Here is a 21,778-nt window from a genome sequence, read left to right on the forward strand (position 1 = left end):
GGACCAAGCACGGTGGAAACGGGAGAGGTGATCCCGAAAGGAAGGAGATGGATCCTGGGTAGTGGCTGGGGCACCGTCCTCGAGCGCCCCTTCAAAAGTTTTGCCTCTGACCTGAAGGTGGCCTAGGTGGGCCCTGGTTCTGACCCTGTTGAGGGCCGGTCGACCTTCGTCTACCACCTCGTCCGCGCCTTCTGGCAAAGTCCTGTCTCGGACGAGGCGGGGAGGGAAGAACCTTTGTGACTGTGGCCTAAAGGGTCTGCGCTGGGGCCCTGGGACATGCATCCCCAGGGAGCGCATGATGGTCCTCAAATCTTTGAGGCTCTGCAATCGAGAGTCCGTCTTGTCCGAGAACAGCCCCTCGCCCTCGAACGGTAGATCCTGCAGGGTCTGCTGCAGTTCTGGCGGTAAGCCCGAAACCTGGAGCCAGGAGACTCGTCGCATGGCTATGCCCGATGCTAGTGTCCTGGCGGCCGAGTCCGCAATGTCCAAGGAGGCTTGTAAGGAGGTCCTAGCCACCTTCTTACCTTCCTCCACTAAGGCCCCGTACTCCTCCCTTGAATCCTGGGGAACCAACTCCTTGAATTTACTCATGGAGTTCCATGAGTTGAAACTGTAGCGGCTCAAGAGCGCCTGTTGGTTCACGGCTCTGAGCTGCAGACCCCCCCGCCAAGTATACTTTACGCCCGAACAAATCGAAGCGTTTAGCGTCCTTCGATTTGGGCGCTGCCGCCTGCTGGCCATGATGCTCCCTTGCGTTCACCGAGGACACGACCAGTGAACACGGTGGAGGGTGCGTGTATAAGTACTCATAGTCCTTGGAGGGGACGAAGTACTTTCTCTCTACCCCTCTGGCTGTGGGTGGAATGGAGGGAGGGGTTTGCCATATGGTAGTGGCATTAGCCTGAATCGTCCGAATCAGAGGTAATGCCACCCTGGATGGGGCATCAGCCGACAGGATGCTCACCACCGGGTCGTGTACCTCTACTATCTCCTCCGCCTGGAGATCCATATTATGTGCCACCCTACGTAATAGGTCTTGGTGGGCTCGAAGATCTATTGGGGGCGGGCCCGAAGCTGTTGTGCCTGCCACCGCCTCATCCGGGGAAGATGAGGAGGTTGCCTCCGGGGGCAAGGAGTCCAAAGGCGGTTCCGGTTCTAAGGGTCCCTGAAGCGGAGGATCTCCTGCCCCGGGGTCTATGGCCTGAGGAGGTGTAGGCACGGGAGCCTCCATGCCCCCTGGGGGAGGACGGGAGATGGTGGCCTCCGGGATTCTGGCCTCGGAGCATACCGAGCGAGAGGCTGATGGTGGAGCCCCTTGCGCCTGGTGATACGCCCACGGGGTCCAGAAAGACCAATGTGAAGGGTCCTGCGCAGGGACCTCTGCCCCCTCCTGCCAGTGACCCAAGTCAGCGGCAGCCTGACCCTGAGGAGGGTATGCCGATCGTGATGCGCCATCGGAGGAGCGAGACGCTGATCTCGAGGGCCAGGGCGGTGCCGAACGCGGCTGCATGGGTTCGGTACGATACGGTGCCGATCGGTGCCGGTCAGTCGGCGAGCGGTCCCTGTGCAGTGCCGGTTAGCGGTACCGTGATCGAGATCGGTGCCGCTGGCCATGTCGGTGCCGAGATCCGGACCTGGACCGAGACGAAGACGACCGCCTGTAGACATGGTGCCGGGAGCGGCCCCTCGAACTGGAGCGGCGCTCGTACCAGTGCCGAGAACTACGTCGGGATTCCGATCGGTACCGATGATCCTGACGGTGCCGAGACGTAGACCGGTGCCGTGAAGAGGACCTAGGCCGTGAGTACGACCGGTGCCAGGGTGAAAATCGGCGCTGGGACTGCGAGCGGCGTTGGGACCTGCTCCGAGACCTGAAACGGTGCCGCTAGTCCACGCTCGGAGACGGCGGGCGTACCAGGGTAGGCTTGCCCCTGGATTGCACTGCCCGAAGAGCGAGCGGTGCCGCGGGTTGAGATGGCGCCGGCTCCGTGAGAGCGATGAAGTCTTTGGCCGTCGCAAAAGTCTCTGGAGTAGATGGGAGACAGGGCTCTACCACGGATCGAGGTGGTGAGCCAGTCCGCACCGGACTCAACGGTGTTGAAGATATCTGCGCCTTCTGGCGCTCTAGAGGCGGACCTGGCTCTACCCCCGGTGCCGGGGAGCCGGTGCCTGTAGGACAGCGGCCTCCTGCGTCTTGCGGGGTCTCTTATGTCCCGGAGACAGGGACCGGCGCCGAGGCGCTTGTGGCGGACGCGGTGCCGAAGGAGGGCGGTGCCGGGAAGCCTTATCCGCGTCTCCTCGCGGTGCAGTACCGGTAGGTGCCACAGGGGCGCTGCGCACCGAGGCGCTCGGTGCCGGAACTTGGCGCGCCGAGGGAGGATCTGGGCTAAGTGCCGCCTCCATGAGGAGCTGCTTGAGCCTAAAGTCCCGCTCCTTTTTGGTCCTGGGTCTGAAAGCCTTACAGATTTTACACTTATCTGTCTGGTGGGACTCTCCTAAGCACTTCAGACACGAGTCGTGCGGATCTCCCGTTGGCATAGGCTTAGCACAGGACGCGCACGGCTTAAAGCCAGGAGCCTTGGGCATGAGCCCGGCTATGCGCCGGGGGAAAAAGGGGGGAGAAGTAGCCCCCTTAACCCCCGCAAACTATTTACAACTATTTAACAATAACTATGAACAGGATGACTAATCTAAAGAATATACAACAACTATAACTACAACTATCTATACGAATTAACAGGATAAGCTAGGGAGAGTGGAGAACAGCTATGCCGCGCTCCACAGTTCCAACGACCGTCAGGGGCGGTAAGAAGGAACTGAGGGGGCGCTGGGTCGGCTGGGGTATATATCCAGCGCCATGAAGGCGCCACTCTAGGGGGCTCCACAGCCGACCCACCGAGTGTTGCTAGGGTAGAAAATTTCTCCGACGATCGTGCACGTGGCGCGCGCACACCTAATTGGAATCAATATGAGCAAGCACTCGAAGAAGAACTGGATGATCTCTCTGTGGTTTTCTACTCATTTGATCCAGGAAAATGGAAGAGCCTGTGTTTGAACTAAAATAAAAGGGCCTTGGAGGCCCCATATGATGTTGCCAATATGTGGGCTTTTACATATGTGGAACACTTGTGGTGTAACACAGCTAGGAAGGGGTGGTGGTGGTGGGGATTTGTGTGATATATATATATGGAGATAAACCTATCTCATAGAACTGGAAGGGACCCTGAAAGGTCATCAAGTCCAGCCCCCTGCCTTCACTAGAAGGACCAAGTACTGATTTTGTCCCAGATCCCTAAGTGGCCCCCTCAAGGATTCAACTCACAACCCTGGGTTTAGCAGGCCAATGCTCAAACCACTGAGCTATCCCTCTCCCCTCTGAACTATCCTGCCACATCTTGCAAGTAAGTGATAAATTCCACAACCAGGGTTGCTTCCAGTATACTGAGCCAGTGAATTACCAGGCCTGGTGGTAAGAACAAGAGTTGGGGGAAAGGTTTAGAGGTAGTTTCTAGATGAAATAGTGCTTGTTAGGACTTCAGATGGTTCTGGGATAAAGTGAACTCTGATTTGATGGAAGTGACAAGAATTGTCCTTTCCACAGAGCAGTGGTGCAAGAAGGGGATGTGAGAAGCATGTTACAACCACATGAAGCTGCATCATGTTTCCAGGCACTCTGAATTTGCATCCTTCAGAGGCTGCTGGAGTCTCTTAAATGTGCCCCAAGTCTCAACTGGCTCCTGGAGATTTTCTAACATGGACAGCAAGCACCGGGGGCCAAGTGTTCACTGCCTGCTTTTTTCTCTGAGATAAATAGAGCTTAATTAAGCATCTGATTCATATGCTGGAGATGTCCATAATTTAATCAAGCTCTTAATGAAGACTGAATTTCATAATATTAGTAACAGTACATCAAAAGGTGGGGGTTATGAGGGCTGGCTGCCCTGCCAGTAGTCTCAATAATACAGCTCGGAATGCTACAGAATAGAGAGACAGGCAGACAATTTTATATTCCAGCTCTTATAAAAAAAAGGGCAAGTCCCACTTAGTGGGAAAAACTGGTTGGTATTTCAACAAGTTTCTATCCTATCTGACAAATGTTCCCAGGCAGAGGTTAGTAGACTACCAAACTTCAGTGTTGGATGCACCATCTATTGTGAGCTGGAGGACTAGCAGCAGAAATCAATTGCTAATTACAACCATCTCCCACACAGTTCTTGACACACATCTGGGGCCTTTGGAATAGGTAGAAGTATGGCTCCTGGAAAGGCAACACCACTGACACACTTGAGTGGTGTGGTATATGAATACCTATGTGAGTATGCACAGTACTTTTAACTATTATGACCAACCCCCCTTGCCAACTATTGCAAAAAGCTAGTATATATGCAACAGCTACAGAAAAAAAAATATGAAAAGTCAGCACTTGCCAAATGTGACCACATATATCTCCTATTATAAACATTAAAGAAAAATGTGGTAATCCCAGATACAACTGTATGATAATTGTAGACAAATGCTAGCATTTTAATGGTGACTATTGTATGTAATTGTTGGATTACATACAATAGCTGAACTCAAATTTAAAAACCTACAGCAGTAATATTCTTTATGGGGAAATTAACAGGAATTAAGAATGCTGCCCCTCAGCGACTTTCACCACCATCTTGTTTCTAGTTGTCAAAAACAAGAAAGTCCCCCAAAGTGTTGTTAGGCCTTGATTTTGTAAGGTGGTGAGTTAGGGTGACCAGACAGCAAGTGTGAAAAATCGGGACAGGGGTGGGGAGTAATAGGAGCCTATATAAGAAAAAGACCCAAAAATCGGGACTGCCCCTATAAAATTGAGACATCTGGTCACCCTATGGTGAGTGCACCCGCAACTCCCACTGATTTGTAAGGGAGTTGAAGGCATTCAAAACACATAGGAGTTGCTCAGCCCCTTGTGGGATTGAGTCCTTAAAACTTAATTTTTATTGTTTGTAAACAACGCTTCAATAGAAAGCGAATATGAAACAAGCATCATACGGATGATATAAAATGCAAGTCATAAAGAACACGAAAGGAGGACTGCTCACTGAACATGACAGCTAATGTAACTTAGTTTGGGAAATTCTCCACTAGATATATTGTATTTAATATGGTGGATCCTGTGATAGTTTAAGGTACATGTTATATCTTTCTTGATTTAAAAAATAACATAAAACAAACAAAAAACCCTACTTTGATTTTCTTTTTTAAATCTTCAAAAAATTCTTCATTTTATAAAACCTGCATCATTTCTATAGTACATTCATTTGAGGATAAGGCAAAGAAATCATACATTTGCTCTTTTTAGGAACTCCAGACTCTGCGGAAACAGAATAATAATGTACCATTTGAGGATATTCGTGGGTTTGAAAAGTACAGCTGAGCACTTTTCCTAGGGCATCTAGGAATTAAAATATTGTCTTTACCATCAGAATATGTATAGTCAAACCCAGTTAGGGAAATCTCACAAGCAGCTATTTAACTAGATAATGTCCAGGCAGTAGACCAAGAAAAAAACAGGCTCAGTAGGAAGTGATGCTGCTGATTTAGTAGGGGAGATTCTTCTCCATAGGTCCAGCATGCTGGTGACATAAAAGAGGCTTAAGGCCACTTGTGCTCCCACGGCTCTTTCTGGAAAAGCAGTGTGGATGTCGACAACTGGGTCTTAAGGGACGTTAGCACCCCCAAAATTAGGGTTTCCATTAACAAATATATGAAACACTGATTTTGGAACAGAATTTTGTTTATCTCACTTTATTAAGTGAACAAATTTAGTCGTGGTACAAAACTACTCATTGAGGCGTTATTCAACAGCTATTATTTTATTTTTTAGCTTTATCTCCCCCCCAGTAAAAGAAGTTGCCCCTGAGAGGTGAAAGCTCGGATCAAATTCCAATTTCGGTAATTATCTTTTGCCTATCTCAACTCTCCCTGCAGTTTCAACTACACAGGTTTTTGTTTGCTGCCCACTTTAAATTATTGCATAAGTTTCTGGTTTATAACCAAAGCTGAAACCAAACAGGTTTTGCCTGTGTTCACAATGTTATCTAAATTTCTCACATCTGTCATTATGTTTATTAATGCTGGTTATTTAGGAATTATGCTACAAGGCCTATTTAGGAGTACAAGCTCTTATTTATCTTTTCCCTATGTAAGCCTGTAGGTGTTTATTGTTTGGCGTATCAGTCTCATTAAGTGCCTAACCTCTCTGAATTTCTTATGTGATTCCTTGTAGTTTTGTGGGTTTGGGCACTTTCATCAGGGCAGCCATGACCTAGGCAGATATCAACGTGTTCCTGTGGTTTACTAAACCTTGATCTTCTGTGTGTCTTTCCCCTAGTGATACAACATTTCAATCAGGGTATCAACCTATTGCAATCATTTAGGTGACTATATTAGTCCTGACTATGGAGTGTGCTGTTACAATGAAAAGAACATGGATATGGAGAAAAATAATATGAATTATCAAGGGAGGAACATTGCCAATTAGTAGTGAGTGTTTTAGAAGAACAGAACAGAGTAACAGCAATATAGAAATTACTGAAAGGCCTGAACCCAATTGCCTTGGAAACTTGCCCCATTTCTTTTCATATACACTACATCCAATTTACAATGCCTTTCAAATGAACAGTGGCTGGGCATTCACTGGAGATTTTGGTGTTAAATCAGCCCCTATATAATGATGATGTCTAATCCATTTTTGGGCTTAATTAAATAATTGTGAACATTATCTGAACTCCTGTTCAAAATGCACTGATTGTTTGAATGTAATTCATCAATTCCCTACTGTATATCTCCTTGCCAAGTTCTTTTTTATTATTATTTAATACATTTTCAGTTTTGAGCTATAACAGGCTGTACCTTGAAAGAAACTGAAATACCAATATTCATGTTGTGTAAATGATCTTGTCAGGCTTTGTTGATTAATGTCCTTCTAAATGTTTTCAGCATTATTAACTCAGTAAGTCTGTATAACATTTCTAAGGATGGCAGGCAAGAAGGCCTTTCCAATATCCTCATTTCCAATTCATTTTAATCTGTATATTTATTATCCCTGCATTCTTTTCCCTTCCCCATACTGATGCCTATTACTGCTCAGCATGATCTTGCTTTAGAAGAGAGGTTTCTAAGAACTGCCCAGAAATTTCACTACTGGATGCTCAGTTGCTTATTCTCTAGCCCTGAAACTGATTTTGTCCAGAGATGTAAGAGCCACCTTCTTGGCACAGTAGAGTGTTTATTGGCCAAGGTATAAGTAAGTATCAGAAGCAACTGATTCTGTATTTTGTCCTTTACAGTGGATCACAATTATCCAGCTGGCTGGGACTATCACTGAAGATCATTCTCAGTAGCAAACCCAAGCGTGTCTGTAATTCACTTCTTGTGGAAAGATAATTAAGTACAAATCTGGCCACTGTTAGAAAGAGCTGCAAAATGTACTTAGAATCATAGAATCATAGAAGATTAGAGTTGGAAGAGACCTCAGGAGGTCATCTAGTCCAACCCCTTGCTCAAAGCAGGACCAACCCCAACTAAATCATCCCAGCCAGGGCTTTGTCAAGCTGGGCCTTAAAAACCTCTAAGGATGGAGATTCCACCACCTCCCTAGGTAACCCATTCCAGTGCTTCACCACCCTCCTAGTGAAATAGTTTTTCCTAATAACCAATCAAGACCTCCCTCATGCAACTTGAGACTGTTGCTCCTTGCTCTGTCATCTGCCACCACTGAGAACAGCCTAGCTCCATCCTCTTTGGAACCCCCCCTTGTTTGCCTATGCCCTCTACATTGATTCAGTTCTGGTTTGCTAGCTGAAAAATAAAGCCACAAGCATTCAGGGAGCTCTATGTTTGGTCTCTCTCATTGAACTCTTGAATGTTTCAATGTAAGCCTTGTAAGGTGCCCAGATGCTCGTGTGATGAATGTCAGATAAATGATAATACTAGGTGACACCAAAATTGTTCAAATAATTCATATAAGCAGGATTCAGTGAGAAAGAATGGAGTCAAAACATGGGAAACAGAGCGGCAACTTGTTAGAAAGGTTTGGATACTTGCTGTCCAAATAGCTAAAATTCTATTGTATTTAATATACTTATTACTCATTTGTAGATTGTAAAGCAAGAACAATTACAAGTACATATATTATTTTGCATATTTACCAGGCTCGGAAGGCAAACCAAGAACTACAGTGCTTTTTCTTAGAATTCCCTTGTGTCTGACTGGCAAAGACTGAAAGTATAACTAATCTCCCCAAAACAACTAGATACTGAGATGATTGACTAAAGCCCTGGTCCCAAGATAGTAGATGTCAACAGAAGGACTTCCATTGAACTTTATGGATTTGGATGAGGACCTATACATATCAATATTAATTATTAACTAAGGATCGTACAATATCTGAGCCAAGCCTGCAATCTTCATTCTTGAGTAATAAGCACAGGATTAGGTATAAAAAAAACCCCTATATGTTAATGCATACACAGAGAAAATACACTATTAGGATAGGTTATGTAGCGGTTTTAACTTTTCTCTCTGTAAGCCGTTCCCAGGGTATATTTAATTTATAATATTGTACTTACTGTTGAGTTTGCAGGTCCCTAATTTTATAGCAATATCTGATATAAACTCCAATTTAGCAATTGTGTTATTATATTGCTTACAATTTCTGACACATATCTATTGCCTCATGGCTTTTCCATATCTAGTAAAGGAAAGAAAAGTTTGGCAACTGTCACTAGCCCTTGTTTGTTTCGTCTGCTCGCAATGACAGATCTGAATAAAGCAGAAATCAGAAGATTTTATTAATATGACAACCACTTACAATAGGCCTTGGTCAGTGGCCTATACAGAATGTAATTTATTGTTTTGTGTCAGTTTCAATAATAGTGATGGGAAACACAAGGGACAGAATGTTAGAAAAATTGCACCTAAAACGGGGAGAAAGTGTTTTATGTTACCTCCTGGTTAGCAGCAGCTAGTTCTTCTTCCAGTGCAGAGACTCTTTCTAAAGAAACCCTCAGTCGTTCCCTTACCTAGAAGAAAAACCAAAATATGTGCAGTAACGTGATTTCTATCAGGCTTTAAGGTTTATATAATCTGCCATAAACACTATAGTACAATCTGCAGGTCTGTTTGCAGGTATGTGTATTGTGTCCTGAACGCACATGAGACATTAACTAAGAAGGCCTTTTAAACCTGATTCTGAGAAGAGTGAAGCCACATATGTGAGCATTAGGTTACAACCTTTAAAGCCTAACACTGCTACTATACAATTTCCTTTTAAATCTATGAAATGTACAGTAAATGCAACCTTCTAGAAGTAGACATGATACTAAATATAAGAACTTATTGGAACAGTTCCAGAGGAATGGTATGGAAAAGAACTCCTGAAAACACATTAAAGTTCATTGTGTGAAGAATAACTGGTAATACTAATTTAATTTACCAAACTAATTGAAAAGGGTATGTGCAGCACTATTTGTAACTGATCAAGTTAATCCGTGTTAGTAAAGTTGTTCACTTTATTTTATCTTTGCAAAAAGTTATTAAGAATCTACAAGATATATTTCCTATACACAAAAAGCTAATGCTGTGTTTGTAATAAATGAGAGTTTATTATATATGAGAGAAGACATTATTATCCATTTTCTGGGCTTCCCTTAATACTGTCTATGGCCCACACAGAAGGTCACAAGAAAGTGATGTGTCTTATTCTATACAACTGAAGGCATATAAACTTCTACTTGTTTGAACACTTATTTCATATCCATAGGTAATGTTGAAAGAAATCCTAATCAATTAAGAACTTGGGGGGAAATACTTCACTTTTGACCTCCTACTATCCTTACTGATGAAAGTGGAATTTTGCAAATGCTTATAATACATACCTAACACTACAGCATTCACAAGAGCGAATAACAAATAGCTAACATTTAAAACTGTACATATTAGCATACTATTGAAGTTACTTATTTTCAACACTATGCTGCAATGTGTACACTTATTTAGTCTTATTCTTATTTAAATCAAATGTTGAAATTAACTAAGTCGAGACAGCAAATACATTTGCAGAAAATAACAGCATCATGGAAAGTTATTCAAGTTATATTAATTAACATGTAAAGAAAACCTTGTAGCAATTTACTCTGGCTTAGATGAAATAAAAGATCATGTAAGCCTAATGTGTATCTTAAACTAGTTGTTGCTTGCACAACACTATTTGTTTTAGTTAATTTGAATAAAATATATATTAGCATATTTAGTAAAAAGCAAAAACAAGTTTAATTGCAGTGAGAACATGCTAGGTATGTTCATATAATTTATTCAAATGACCTAAAATATCTACAGTAGTGATTTCTAAACATTTATACATAGTTAGGGGTAAATTTTCATTAGACGTCATAGGACTGCTATTCACACAAACACAAAATTAAAACACATACAAGCCCATGCACTCTACAGGTGTAACACCTGTTCGTATATTTTAACAAAATTCTAACAGTTGCATGTGGATTTTGAATAGTGTTAGAATTTGAATGTACAAAACCCCCTTGGGCCACATACAGAGCTGGAAGCTGGAATCTGAAAATTTACCTCTTAAATTCAATGCAATACTATAGGACCCAATCCTGACCCTTGTTTATATGGAACTGTGAGGCATAATAAAGTCCAGAAAGCCAGATATGTTGCTTCATGCCAGGCTCACTAATCCTGGGGATAGTAGGCCCTGGGCTCAATGGATGAATGAGAGGAACCACATGGTTTGTGAGAGCACAGCCGCTCAGGGAAAGTGGGCAGGGAATTTCCATGAATAAGCTACATACTGAGCCACTCTATTCACATGCCATTTTCTCACCCTAAACCATATGGCAATAGTAAAGGTAGGGCTGTCAGTTGGTAGGAGAGTAATTAAACTGAAAAGGGTTTCATTTCCTTCCTTCCTTCCTTCCTTCCTTCCTTCCTTCCTTCCTTCCATAAATAAATAAATAATCCCCGAAGAGTATAGGGTCGGTCCACTGTCTTTCTGACCCACCCCAGAATCTTAAGCCTGCTGGCTCCAGTTTGTTCTCCCAACCTAAGCAACCATTAAATCAACTGAGGACAGTTCTGTTTCAACAGAAACACCTATTCATTCTTTCTATACCTGTCTGTTAAACTGCCCAGGAAGAATCCCACTCTCCATCCCCAATTGTGATGTTATAATCATTCCCCAACGTGGGACTGCCAATACATGTCAGCCAGTTAGGATGACAGCAGTCTGTGACTCCAACAGTGAGAGGAGGGAGAACCTTGGGCAGCCATGAAAACATTACACAGATGTCTTGAATTGAGAGAAACTTCCCCTTTCAAGATGCATACTAGTCTCTGATGCAGTTATGATGCTCAGAGCTCCTGAATGTTGTGTGCCATAGAAGCTGCAGTCCCCAGATCTGGACCTAAACCAACAGGATAAATGTTTAACCTACTAATCTTGGTTATTTCCTGACTCAGTTTGTATTCCTTCCTTACTCAACCTTCCACTGATTTCAATGGAAAATTGAGCAAGGACAGTGTTAAAACTGAGTAAGGAACTCACACTGGTCATTTATGTTCTCCTAAAGAATGCTGATGATAAATAGCACACTGGTATATTCTATATAGAAACTCAACAGTATGCTATCATAAACAATATTAGCCCATTAGTGATGTTTCCCTGAAACCTATAAATCAGGCAGAACAAACATTAAAGTCTAACTATGGGCCAGAGCCACCTAAAAAGTTTACAACAAACTTATTATAATAAATCCTATGTTGGCACCCCCCCGCCCCAATTTATTTGAAAAACAAACAACAACAACAAAAACACACCCTAATCTAGCTTTTGAATGGTCTAGAAAGATTGGCATTCTAAGTATTACCTTGTTAGGAGACAAATGAGTGGAAACAGACTCAGGATATTCTCACCTAGTCTATTTTATTTTTACATATGGTTTTTAATTTTTACATCTGGTAAAGGTCCATAATATGGATAACTGGCACTATCATAATGCTTTCTCATCTATAGACCTTAAAGTGCTTCACATTATATCAGTCCCTTTTATATATGGTGCAGCCAAGCACAGAAATGTCAAGCAATTTTCTGGAGAAGAACCACAGGGTTTTGTGAAATATCAGACATGTGCCTCTGCTGCCCCGTCTGTAAACTGTAACAACACTTGGCCACTTTCTAGGGCACTGGTGTGAGGCTTCACTAAATAAGGTTTGTGAAGTACAGAGAATTAAGACTAGTCCTGGTGATGTGTGGTGGCCTATCAGAACATAGCAGAGGATACACCTCTAGGTGACACTTTTCCTATGTGATGCCACAAATGGTGCAGAAAAGGTATTCCGTTTTCTTTCTGCCTGGCTGCACTGCAAGCACAGAGCCAGACGACTAGCTACCCCACTGGCTTTGAAGTGCCACAAAAAGAACCAGGCACATCATTGATCTTTCAGTGTCACATGGTTAATCTCTTGCTGGCATTCCTGTAGGTGGTTACACACCACCTACCCTACTGTATCTCCTAGTAACTGCTTCTCACTTATTTCCCCTCTTCTGCCAAATCCTCCCTTCTCCCCTTTCAATTCCCAGCCCACAAAGAGCTTTAAAATTATTTATTCACGATAGTATTTGTGACGCTTTTTCTTTCTATGAACACTTGTGTGACTAAAACCCCCAGTTACCTGCCTGTTTCTGAATAAAAAGATTGTGACTCATGTTGAAGCAAATTGGTTGTTTTCATCTGCAAGAATATCTACATATACTTTTCTGTTGTATCTGCCCAGCACTTACCGTAAGGGAATTAATAATCTTTTGACAACCGTAACTGAGACAATAAAAACTCCTGTTGCTGTTTTTGTTTGTGGGACAACTTTACCTCAAAATTAACTCAGAAAACTTTCTTTAAAACCTCTCTTTTCCTTTTAAATTTACTTTTTTTAAAAAATTAGTACCAAAAGTTTAAATCCAGTTGCTATATAAGGCCTGCAGGAGGGGAAACTTGTTCTGACAGATCTCATTATGTCACTAAACAGCAGCAAAGTCCTTCTGCATGAACAAGATTGTTAGTTTCTTTGTTACTTCCCAGTCTGGGAGCTTCCTACAGAAGCCATTTCCTTGCTGGGATGACTGAAGGGAGAGACAGCACTTCCTCTTCCTCTCATGGACTTCCTGTTCCTCCATTTTCTATCTGTTTTATTGAGTCTCTAGTACTCTACATATTTTTGTAATTTGCTTACTCCCTGCCTTTCTTGACCTCCCAAAAACACTAAAACGCACTTCTCCTCAATAAGGCCAACACAAAAAATCTGGAGTTTTTTTACCAACTGATTTGGAGATACAGTCAGACAAAAAAAGAGTTAGGATTTTTTTTTTCAAAGAGACAACAAGAGAGAAGATTTTAAATGCTCTGGCACCCTTGAGAAGGTGAAGCATTGGCAACTTCCCTTTACCTTCCCATTCCTGAATCCTGGGGGCAATTTTGAGGCAAAGTCAGATTCCGATTCAAGTTAGGGCAAGACTATAATTTAAAATACTCCTTTTCTGGTTTTTCCAAACTATCCAGAGAAGTTCTCTCCAGAAATAAGATGTGGCATTTGACATTTGATTTCTTTTTGGGGAATTTTATGGTAACTTATAATGGGAAGCTAACTTCAACCTTGACTATGCAGCTGATACTGCCATTTCATAGTGCTAGCAAAACTCCCATATAGGTAACTGGTGGCTGCTGATCTGTGTGCAGACTACAGGAAAATATTGTAACAGATTAACATAGAATTTTATTTCTTCGTCACAAACTGAGATATGTTTAAAAGAAAAGACAGTCAAGTACAGATAAAAAACATGCTCTGTCTTGGTTTAGTGCTTTATTCCAGTGATCTAGATAAATTACTGTTATTTGTCTTGCTACCTGGTGTTCCTAAAAAATCTAAATAGCCATATCAGATGATGTCAATGAATAAGAACTACCGTATATACTCGTTCATAAGCCGAATATTTTTGGTAAAAAAGTGACGCATCAAAGAGCAGGGGTCAGCTTATAAACAGGTCTACACCAAACTTTGATGATTTTAAACTCTATGGAATCACTGAATTGAATATCTAATACATTGTCATTTTGTTTACCTGGAGCATCTTCAGGCATGGAGCCCCTCAGCTCCCTGTGGCCGCAGTTCACTGTTCCCAGCCAATGGGAGCTGCGGGAAGTTGCACCACTTCCCGCAGCTCCCATTGGCTGGGAACGGTGAACCACGACCACAAAGGGCTGAGGGGCTCCATGCCTGCAGACGCTCCAAGTAAACAAAACATCCCAAGCTGCCAGTGGCTTACCCTGATGGACCAGGAGCCAAAGTTTTCCAACCCCTGAAATATAGGGTCGGCTTATGAAAGGGTCATACAGTTTTTGCTATTTTTACCTATCCATTTTGAGGGGGAGGGTCATCTTATAAACAAATGGGCTAATGAACAAGTATATACGGTAAGTTTGAGGTTGCTCAAATCTCAAATATATGCACTGGTGGCTGAATAGTATAATATAGTTTAGCATTCTATTACATCTCTCCCTTTACATTTTACATTGCCAACATGTACAAAATCATGCTATCCTTAAAGTTCACAACATACTAGTCTGTTAAGTGTTTCTGAATCATACTGGTTTTATCATTACATGACCCAAACATGTAACAACTTGTTTATCTGGCTGTCCACTAGGTGCAACGATTGTCTCTGGTCGGTTTGGAATCTTGGAATCATCTTATTATTATTATTGAAATTAAGACGAACCGTCACAAGAGTAAAATGCCTGCAAGCTGCATGCAATTTTTTTTTAAAACACCATAATAGATGCTCAAATTATATATATCCAACTTTCCCCTCCAAAAAAAAAAAAAAAACCAGTATGAGGACCAAAAAATACCACCCGGACAAGCTAACACAGTAAAAGACGCTGTTAGAAACAAAAATTGAAAGTCAAATACTACTGAGCAAAATAGAAAAGAACAAACTCTGGCAAGTCAAGTGTAAAGACAGGCCAAATTAGGCAGGCCAAAAAAGAATTTGAAAAGGAACTAGAAAAAGACAAAAAAATTAACAGCAATTTTTTGAACATGTATCAGAAGCAGGAAGCCTGCCAAACAATCAGTGCAGCCACTGGAAGACAAGGCTGTTGTGGCAAAGTTAAATGAATTATTTGCATAGACCTTCATTGCAGAAGATGTGAGGGAGATTGCCCATCATTCTTTTTTAATGACAAATCTGAGGAACTATCCCAGATTGAGGTGTCCATAGAGGAGGTTTTGGAACAAACTGAAAAATTAAACAAGAAGAAGTCACCACAACCAGATGGTATTCACCCAAGAGTTTTGAAGGAGCTCAAATACGAAATTGCAGAACTACTAACTGTGGTAAATAAATCACTTAAATCAGCCTCTGTACCAGATGACTGGGAGATAGCTAATGTAATGCCATTTTTTTAAAAAAGGCTCCAAAAGTGATCCTGGCAAGTGCAGGGCAGTAAGCCTTACTTTGGTACTAGGCAAACTGGCTGAAACTATAGTGAAGAACAGAATTATCAGACACATAGATGAACACAATGTGTTGGAGAAGAATCAACACAGCTTTTGTAAAGGGAAATCATGCCTCACCAATCCACTAGAATTCTCTGAGGGGGCCAACAAACATGTGGACAAGGGAAATCCAGTGCATTTAGTGTACTTGTATTTTCAGTAAGCCTTTCACAAGGTCCCTCCCCAAAGGCTCTTAAGCAAAATAGGCAGTAATGGGATAAGAGGGAAGGTCTTTCATGGATCAGTAACTGGTTAAAAGATAGGAAACAAAGGGTAGGAATAAATGGTCAGTTTTCACAGTGGAGAGAAGTAAATAGTGGGGTCCCTATGAATCTGCACTGGGACCAGTGCTGTTCAATATATTCATAAATAATCTGGGAAAAGGAATAAACGGTGAGTGGCAAAGTTTGCAAATGATACAAAATTACTCAAGATAATTAAATACAAAACTTAATATGAAGAGTTACAAAAGGATCTCACAAAACTGGATGACTGGCTAGAAAATGGCAGATGGCATACAGTGTTGATAAATGCAAAGTAATGCATCCTGGAAAATATAATCCCAACTGTACATACAAAATGATGGGACCTAAATTAGCTGTTACCACTTAAGAAAATGATCTTGGAGTCACCGTGGATAGTTCTCTGAGAACATCTGCTCACTGTGCAGCAGCAGTCAAAAAAGCTAACAATGTTAGGATCAATTAGGAAAGAAATAGATAATAAGACAGAAAATATCATAATGCCACTATATAAATCCATGGCATGCCCACACCATGAATATGTGTGGAGTTCTGATCGCCCCATATCAAAGGAGATACATTAGAATTGGAAAAGGTACAGAGAAGGGCAAAAATGATGAAGGGGTATGGAACGGCTTCTGTATGAGGAGAGAGATTAAAAAGACTGAGACTTTTCAGCTTAGTAAAGAGACAGCTAAAGTGGATATGAGAAAGGTCTATAAAATCATGAACGGCGTGAAAAAAGTGAATAAGGAAGTGTTGTTTATACCTTCTCAACACAAAAACCAGAGGTCACCCAATGAAATTAATAGGCAGCAGGTTTAAAACAAATGAAAGGTAGTATTTATTCACACAACGCACAATCAAACTTAGAACTTGTTGCTAGCAGATGTTGTGAAGGCCAAAACTCTAATGGAGTTCAAAAAAGAATTAGATAACTTCATGTAGGATATGGCTACTATTAGCCATATGGCTATTAGCCAACATGGTCCAGGATGCAAACCCATGCTCTAGGTGTCTCTAGCCTCCAACTGCCAGAAGCTGGGAATGGGCGGCGGGGGATGGATCACTCAATGATTGCCTGTTCTGTTCTTTCCCTCTGAAGCACCTGGCATTGAGAAGACAGGATACTGGGCTAGATGAACCATTGGTCTGACCCAGTATGGCCATTCTTATGTTCTTATGATGTTCTGCGTCTGCCATCTGTCGAGTTTGCTCTGTTGATTGTTGTTGTTTTTTTGACGAACAAACTGTAGATGTTGATGGTTTCTGTTGAACTCTCTGCTGGTTTTGATCATATATTACCTGAGCAATTAATTTTTTTTCATTACAACAGCTGGAGTTTTCCATCCTTTTTTCCCTCCATTCACTTTGACACAAACATGGTCACCAGGTCATAAACCCAGAAGTTCTCTAACTAGTGACATCTGTTGTAAAAAGATTTGTAAGCTCTTTTTGCTTTTTTATCTGATTTTGCTATTCTCCTCATGGATGGCCACTTTAGAGATAGGTCCTTTTCCGAAGTCAGAACTGTAGTTCTGAGTTGTTTTCCCACCAGGAACTGTGCTGGACTACATCCAGTAGCTGTTATTAGTTTTGATCTGTAGCTCAGAAGAGCAAGGAATGGATCTTCCTGCCGTAGGATTTTCTTGGCTATCTGTAGAGCTCTACCAGCCTCCCCATTCATTTGTGGATAATGTGTGCTGCTAGTAATATGATTAAAATCATATCTCATTTGGAATGTCTTAAATTCCACTGCTGTGAACTGTGGTTCATTGTCCATCACTAGTTGTTCAGGAATACCAAAATGTGCAAAGGTGCACTTCAGTTTCTTGATAACACTGCAACAGGTTATGTCTTTCAAGTAAATTATTTCTATATACCAGGAAAAATAGTCCACTACGACCAGAGAATGTTGTCCTTTGAATTCACATAAATCTGCAGCTTGTCTTTTCCAAGGTCTGTCTGGTAAAGGTGTTGTTATTAAAGGGTCTTTGTGTTGTGTCAGTCTGTTAGTTCTGCAATGTTCACACGCAGATAGTGTATTTTTATATCCTTGCTGATGCCCGGCCACCGTACTGACTGGCTGACACTTAGTTAGTCCTTGATGTCCTTCATGGATGAGGTTTAGGATTTCTCCTCTTATTTAGTTTGGAATTACGATGTAATTGCCTTTAATCATGAGTCCATTTGACTTGCTTAATTGTCCACGTATTGCAAAGTAGTCTCTTGTCACTTCCTTGGTGTCCTTTAGATACTCTGGGCAGCTGGGCCTAACATAACTTAGAACTTCTTGAAGTTGTGTGTCTGTTAAGGTTGCTTGTTGTAGCTGGTGTAGTCTCTTTTCTGACACTGGTCTGTATGTGTTCACAGCATCCATTTACTCATTAACTTCATCTTTGAGCTCATGGATAGTTGAGTGTGATGCTGGGCTCCAAGACAGAGTGCCTGCTACTATCAGATTTTTTCCAGGAACATATTTAGCAATTGGGTTCAATTACACTAACCTTATCAATGGATGATGGTATATCAGCAATGCTTGATCCTGGTCTTTACAGTTGATGAGGGTTACAAACAGATTATGGTCTGTTATCAGCATAAACAAATCCAGTCCACAAAGATATCTGTAAAAGTTCTCACATGCCCATATGCTTGCCAGGTACTCCTTTTCGATCTGTGCATACTGTTTTTCTGCTTCTGTGAATGTGAGAGCAAAATGCAACTGCCTTCCACTGAGTTCCATGTTGCTGCAATAATAAATCACACAGGCCATAGCTGCTTGCAGAAATGACCTGTGCCTGCTGATAGTGGGAGGGAGGGACAGAGTGAGGGCAGCTGGCTTCAGCAGTGTTACTGAGCATGCTAAGTCCATGTGAGCGTGCTGAGTACAAGCCAAGCAGCAAAGCAGTGGGGGGCGGGCCCTGTATCTTTCACCCTTTTACTGTTCTGCCTCTATACAGGGCTTGTAATGCAAGAATATATGCAGCCCCAAACCAGTCAATTTTTGTGGCAAAATTTTCCTCTTGTGCAGGTCCTTCATGGAAGATGATAAACTAGCCCCAAGTCTTTGGAGGACATCTTTGCTCAAAAGGTCACAGAATGAATAGTATGTAACACATTATTGTAAAACACTTTGGGATCTCTTCTTTACAAAAAATGAGATATGTAAACACATTCTATTAAATCAACAAACTCGTCATGGTTGTTTCTATGGTAGAATAAGGATTCTGTGGTATTTTGACTGTACTGAGGATATTGTGTAGCTTTTGACACCAAGAGAATCCAGAATTGGCTGCAAAACTCCAACTTTTAGGTTGCTAAGAACCTAAAATTTAACAATTACAGCACAGTTAGATATATAGAGAATGAACAGAAAATTGATATATGATGTGACAAAACAAATGCGGAGAAAAATAATTATTATTATTTTTTGTACATAGTGCAAATGGAGTTTGTTGCAAAGTCTTCCTCAACTAACTCACCCATGGAAATGCTTAAAGATGTGATGCACTTAAGCTTCCCAGAAAATACATCATGACTACAGGAGAATGATTTCTGAAGACTTTTGAATAATGTTATTAATATAATGTATGTGTAACCAATAATATTTTAAAAGACTCACAATCATTTTCCCCATGAGTGGTATTCTTTATAAAGCACTTAAACAAGGTAATTTTCAATGACAGCAATTAGATCCCCCACTCTTGCATGTTCTTCTCATCTGTTTATATAATGTGGTCAAACTGACTGTTGATTAATTTTTGTCTAAACCTTGTCAGATCTTAAAAGCCCAGCAGAGTAGGCATTAGAGCCAAATCCTGCTCCCATTAGAGTTACTAGGATTTGCTTATTGAGTTCAGGATAGCAGTATCAGGCCTTTAGTGACTACAGTACATGCAATGGCGACCCTCGAAGGAATAGCCAGAGCTGCGACAACTGTTCTTGGGGACATGGTATGTGGCAATGACAATGGCATTAGCATTGTTCTCTCTGAGTAAGTGTGAAGTTAAAGCCCCAGCATGATGCATGGGGATATTGTGTTGTTGCAATTGCTGTCTCTGAGATGACAAGTAAAACTCAGACCCTGACCACTTGTAGTTATCCCAAGGCAACTTCCACAAAAAGGTGTTATCAGCCTTGATGCCATAGCCAAAATTTCTACTTAGATATTTAGTGTGTGTCTAGCTGGAAAAAAAAATCTCCTTTTAATTGTTTTTCCCCCACTTTCCCCTCTTAAAATACTGTTGTGTGGCTTTGCATCAAATCCCATTACAGCAATGACTCCACTGCAGTGGCTGTTATACTGTGCAGGTACGAATCATTGCCCCCACCAGTAAAACACCACTACACTGCTGTGATAGAATCTGTTGCAACACGACACAACAGTATTTTAGTGTTGTAAGTCAAAGTGTAGGAGTTGATATTACAAATGAAAATGTTCAATTAGGCAGAATACAGACATCTGGTTAGGATTTTTGGTCAGAATACTAAGGGCAGTCTGCTTGGGCAAAGACCCTGTTGTACTTTCTCAAAAGCATTTGGAATAACTTTGTGTTGTCTGGCCGACATTCTTCCTGCAAAATAAAACAGGTTTGAATGTCCAAAGGTCAGATTCTCCCCTCTGTTGCACAAGACTATATATAGCAGAGGGGAGACTGTGGGCCATATTCACTGGTATTGCCCAGCTGGTTTATGTGTTGCTCCATTGCAGGGAGTGTGGATGGGGAAAAAAGGGTATGGCTGGGCCATCCCTCTGTAACCCATAACAACACTGTGCTAGTGGTTAGAACACAGATAGAGGTTTATAGGCTCCTATTGCCGTAGAAATAATTAGCTTAGCCTTTCACCTCAAATGATAGAGGCTCATGATTTTAGATCCAGGCGTACAGGTTCAATCATCACAGATTTCGTGAGCAGGGATGTTACACGTATATCTAAATGTTCTAAAAGCCGTTTGGAACCGTGGGCAGCCAGTGGAAGACAGAATGGCCTTCAGCTCTAACTTGCTTTGGCAAGAAATATGGTAATAGGACAATACAGGATACGGGGCACATGGTAGAAGTAGCTTATTGTCACCTTTATACTCCCCCTTCAATGTTTTACCAAGCATACCTTGGCCAGACCAGAGAAACTGGCTTGGTATTTTATATAGGTCTACATCTATAGATAGAGACATGCACATACAGCCAACATATATATGGAGGTAATACCCATATGAAAAAACCCATGTGATACATTTTTCATGCACCTTTGGCTGCCTCACTGGCTCTTTACCTTCTAATCTACCTCCTCTTAATCAGGGCTGCTCAAAAATGTTGAATTAAACATATTCCAATTGTAAAATAAGGTTTTATCTAAATCTGAATTTTCCATGGGAAAAGAGAGATTTCAGCAGAATTTTCTGCCAGGAAAAACAAAATGAAACATTTTGTTTCGGGTTGACATTATGCATCTCTCTGAGCTGCTACAGTGCCTCCTGGGAGTTGTAGGTGAGGAAACCTCATGCCCCCATTCTCTCTTATGGACCCAGCTTCTGAGCCAGACTACATCTCCAATGATTCACCACAGTCTCAACCTGTGGCTGAGCTACCGCGGTTCATCATGGACAAAACATTTAATCTTAGGTCAACAAACTGAAATGAAATGTTTCATTTCAAGAATGTTTAAATGTTTTGTTTTGATGTTGAAATGAAACGAAACATTTCCAAAGTGAATTTTTCTGACCTTTTCATTGTGTGAAAAGTTTTGATATTTCAACTTTTCATCCTATTTGAGATTAAAACAACTGTCAAAATATCAGAATTTCCCACAGTACAGAAATTCCATTTTTCAATTTGTTCTCTCCTAAACTATTCTAAGGGCTTGTCTACGAGGCAAGTTAGTGTGTGGCAAATCAGGGTTTGAATTTACAGAGCATTAGCTTGTTGCAC

The 21,778-nt window shown here is 41.7% G+C and overlaps 1 protein-coding gene across 3 annotated transcripts in view; it reads right to left on the bottom strand.

Moving 5' to 3' along the window:
* PPFIA2 (PTPRF interacting protein alpha 2) overlaps window positions 1–21,778 on the bottom strand; it is a 627,181-nt gene that overhangs the window by 228,854 nt on the left and 376,549 nt on the right. For 2 of the 3 annotated variants that reach the window (XM_065422644.1, XM_065422651.1), the window contains one exon: window positions 8,982–9,056. The exons of the other annotated variant lie outside the window; for it this stretch is intronic. In XM_065422644.1, coding sequence (XP_065278716.1) covers window positions 8,982–9,056 — 75 coding nt within the window. The remainder of the gene's footprint in view (window positions 1–8,981; window positions 9,057–21,778) is intronic. 3 annotated transcript variants of the gene reach the window in all.

Source organism: Emys orbicularis, chromosome 1, assembly GCF_028017835.1.
Source record: "Emys orbicularis isolate rEmyOrb1 chromosome 1, rEmyOrb1.hap1, whole genome shotgun sequence".
Classification (NCBI taxonomy): Eukaryota; Metazoa; Chordata; order Testudines; family Emydidae; genus Emys; species Emys orbicularis.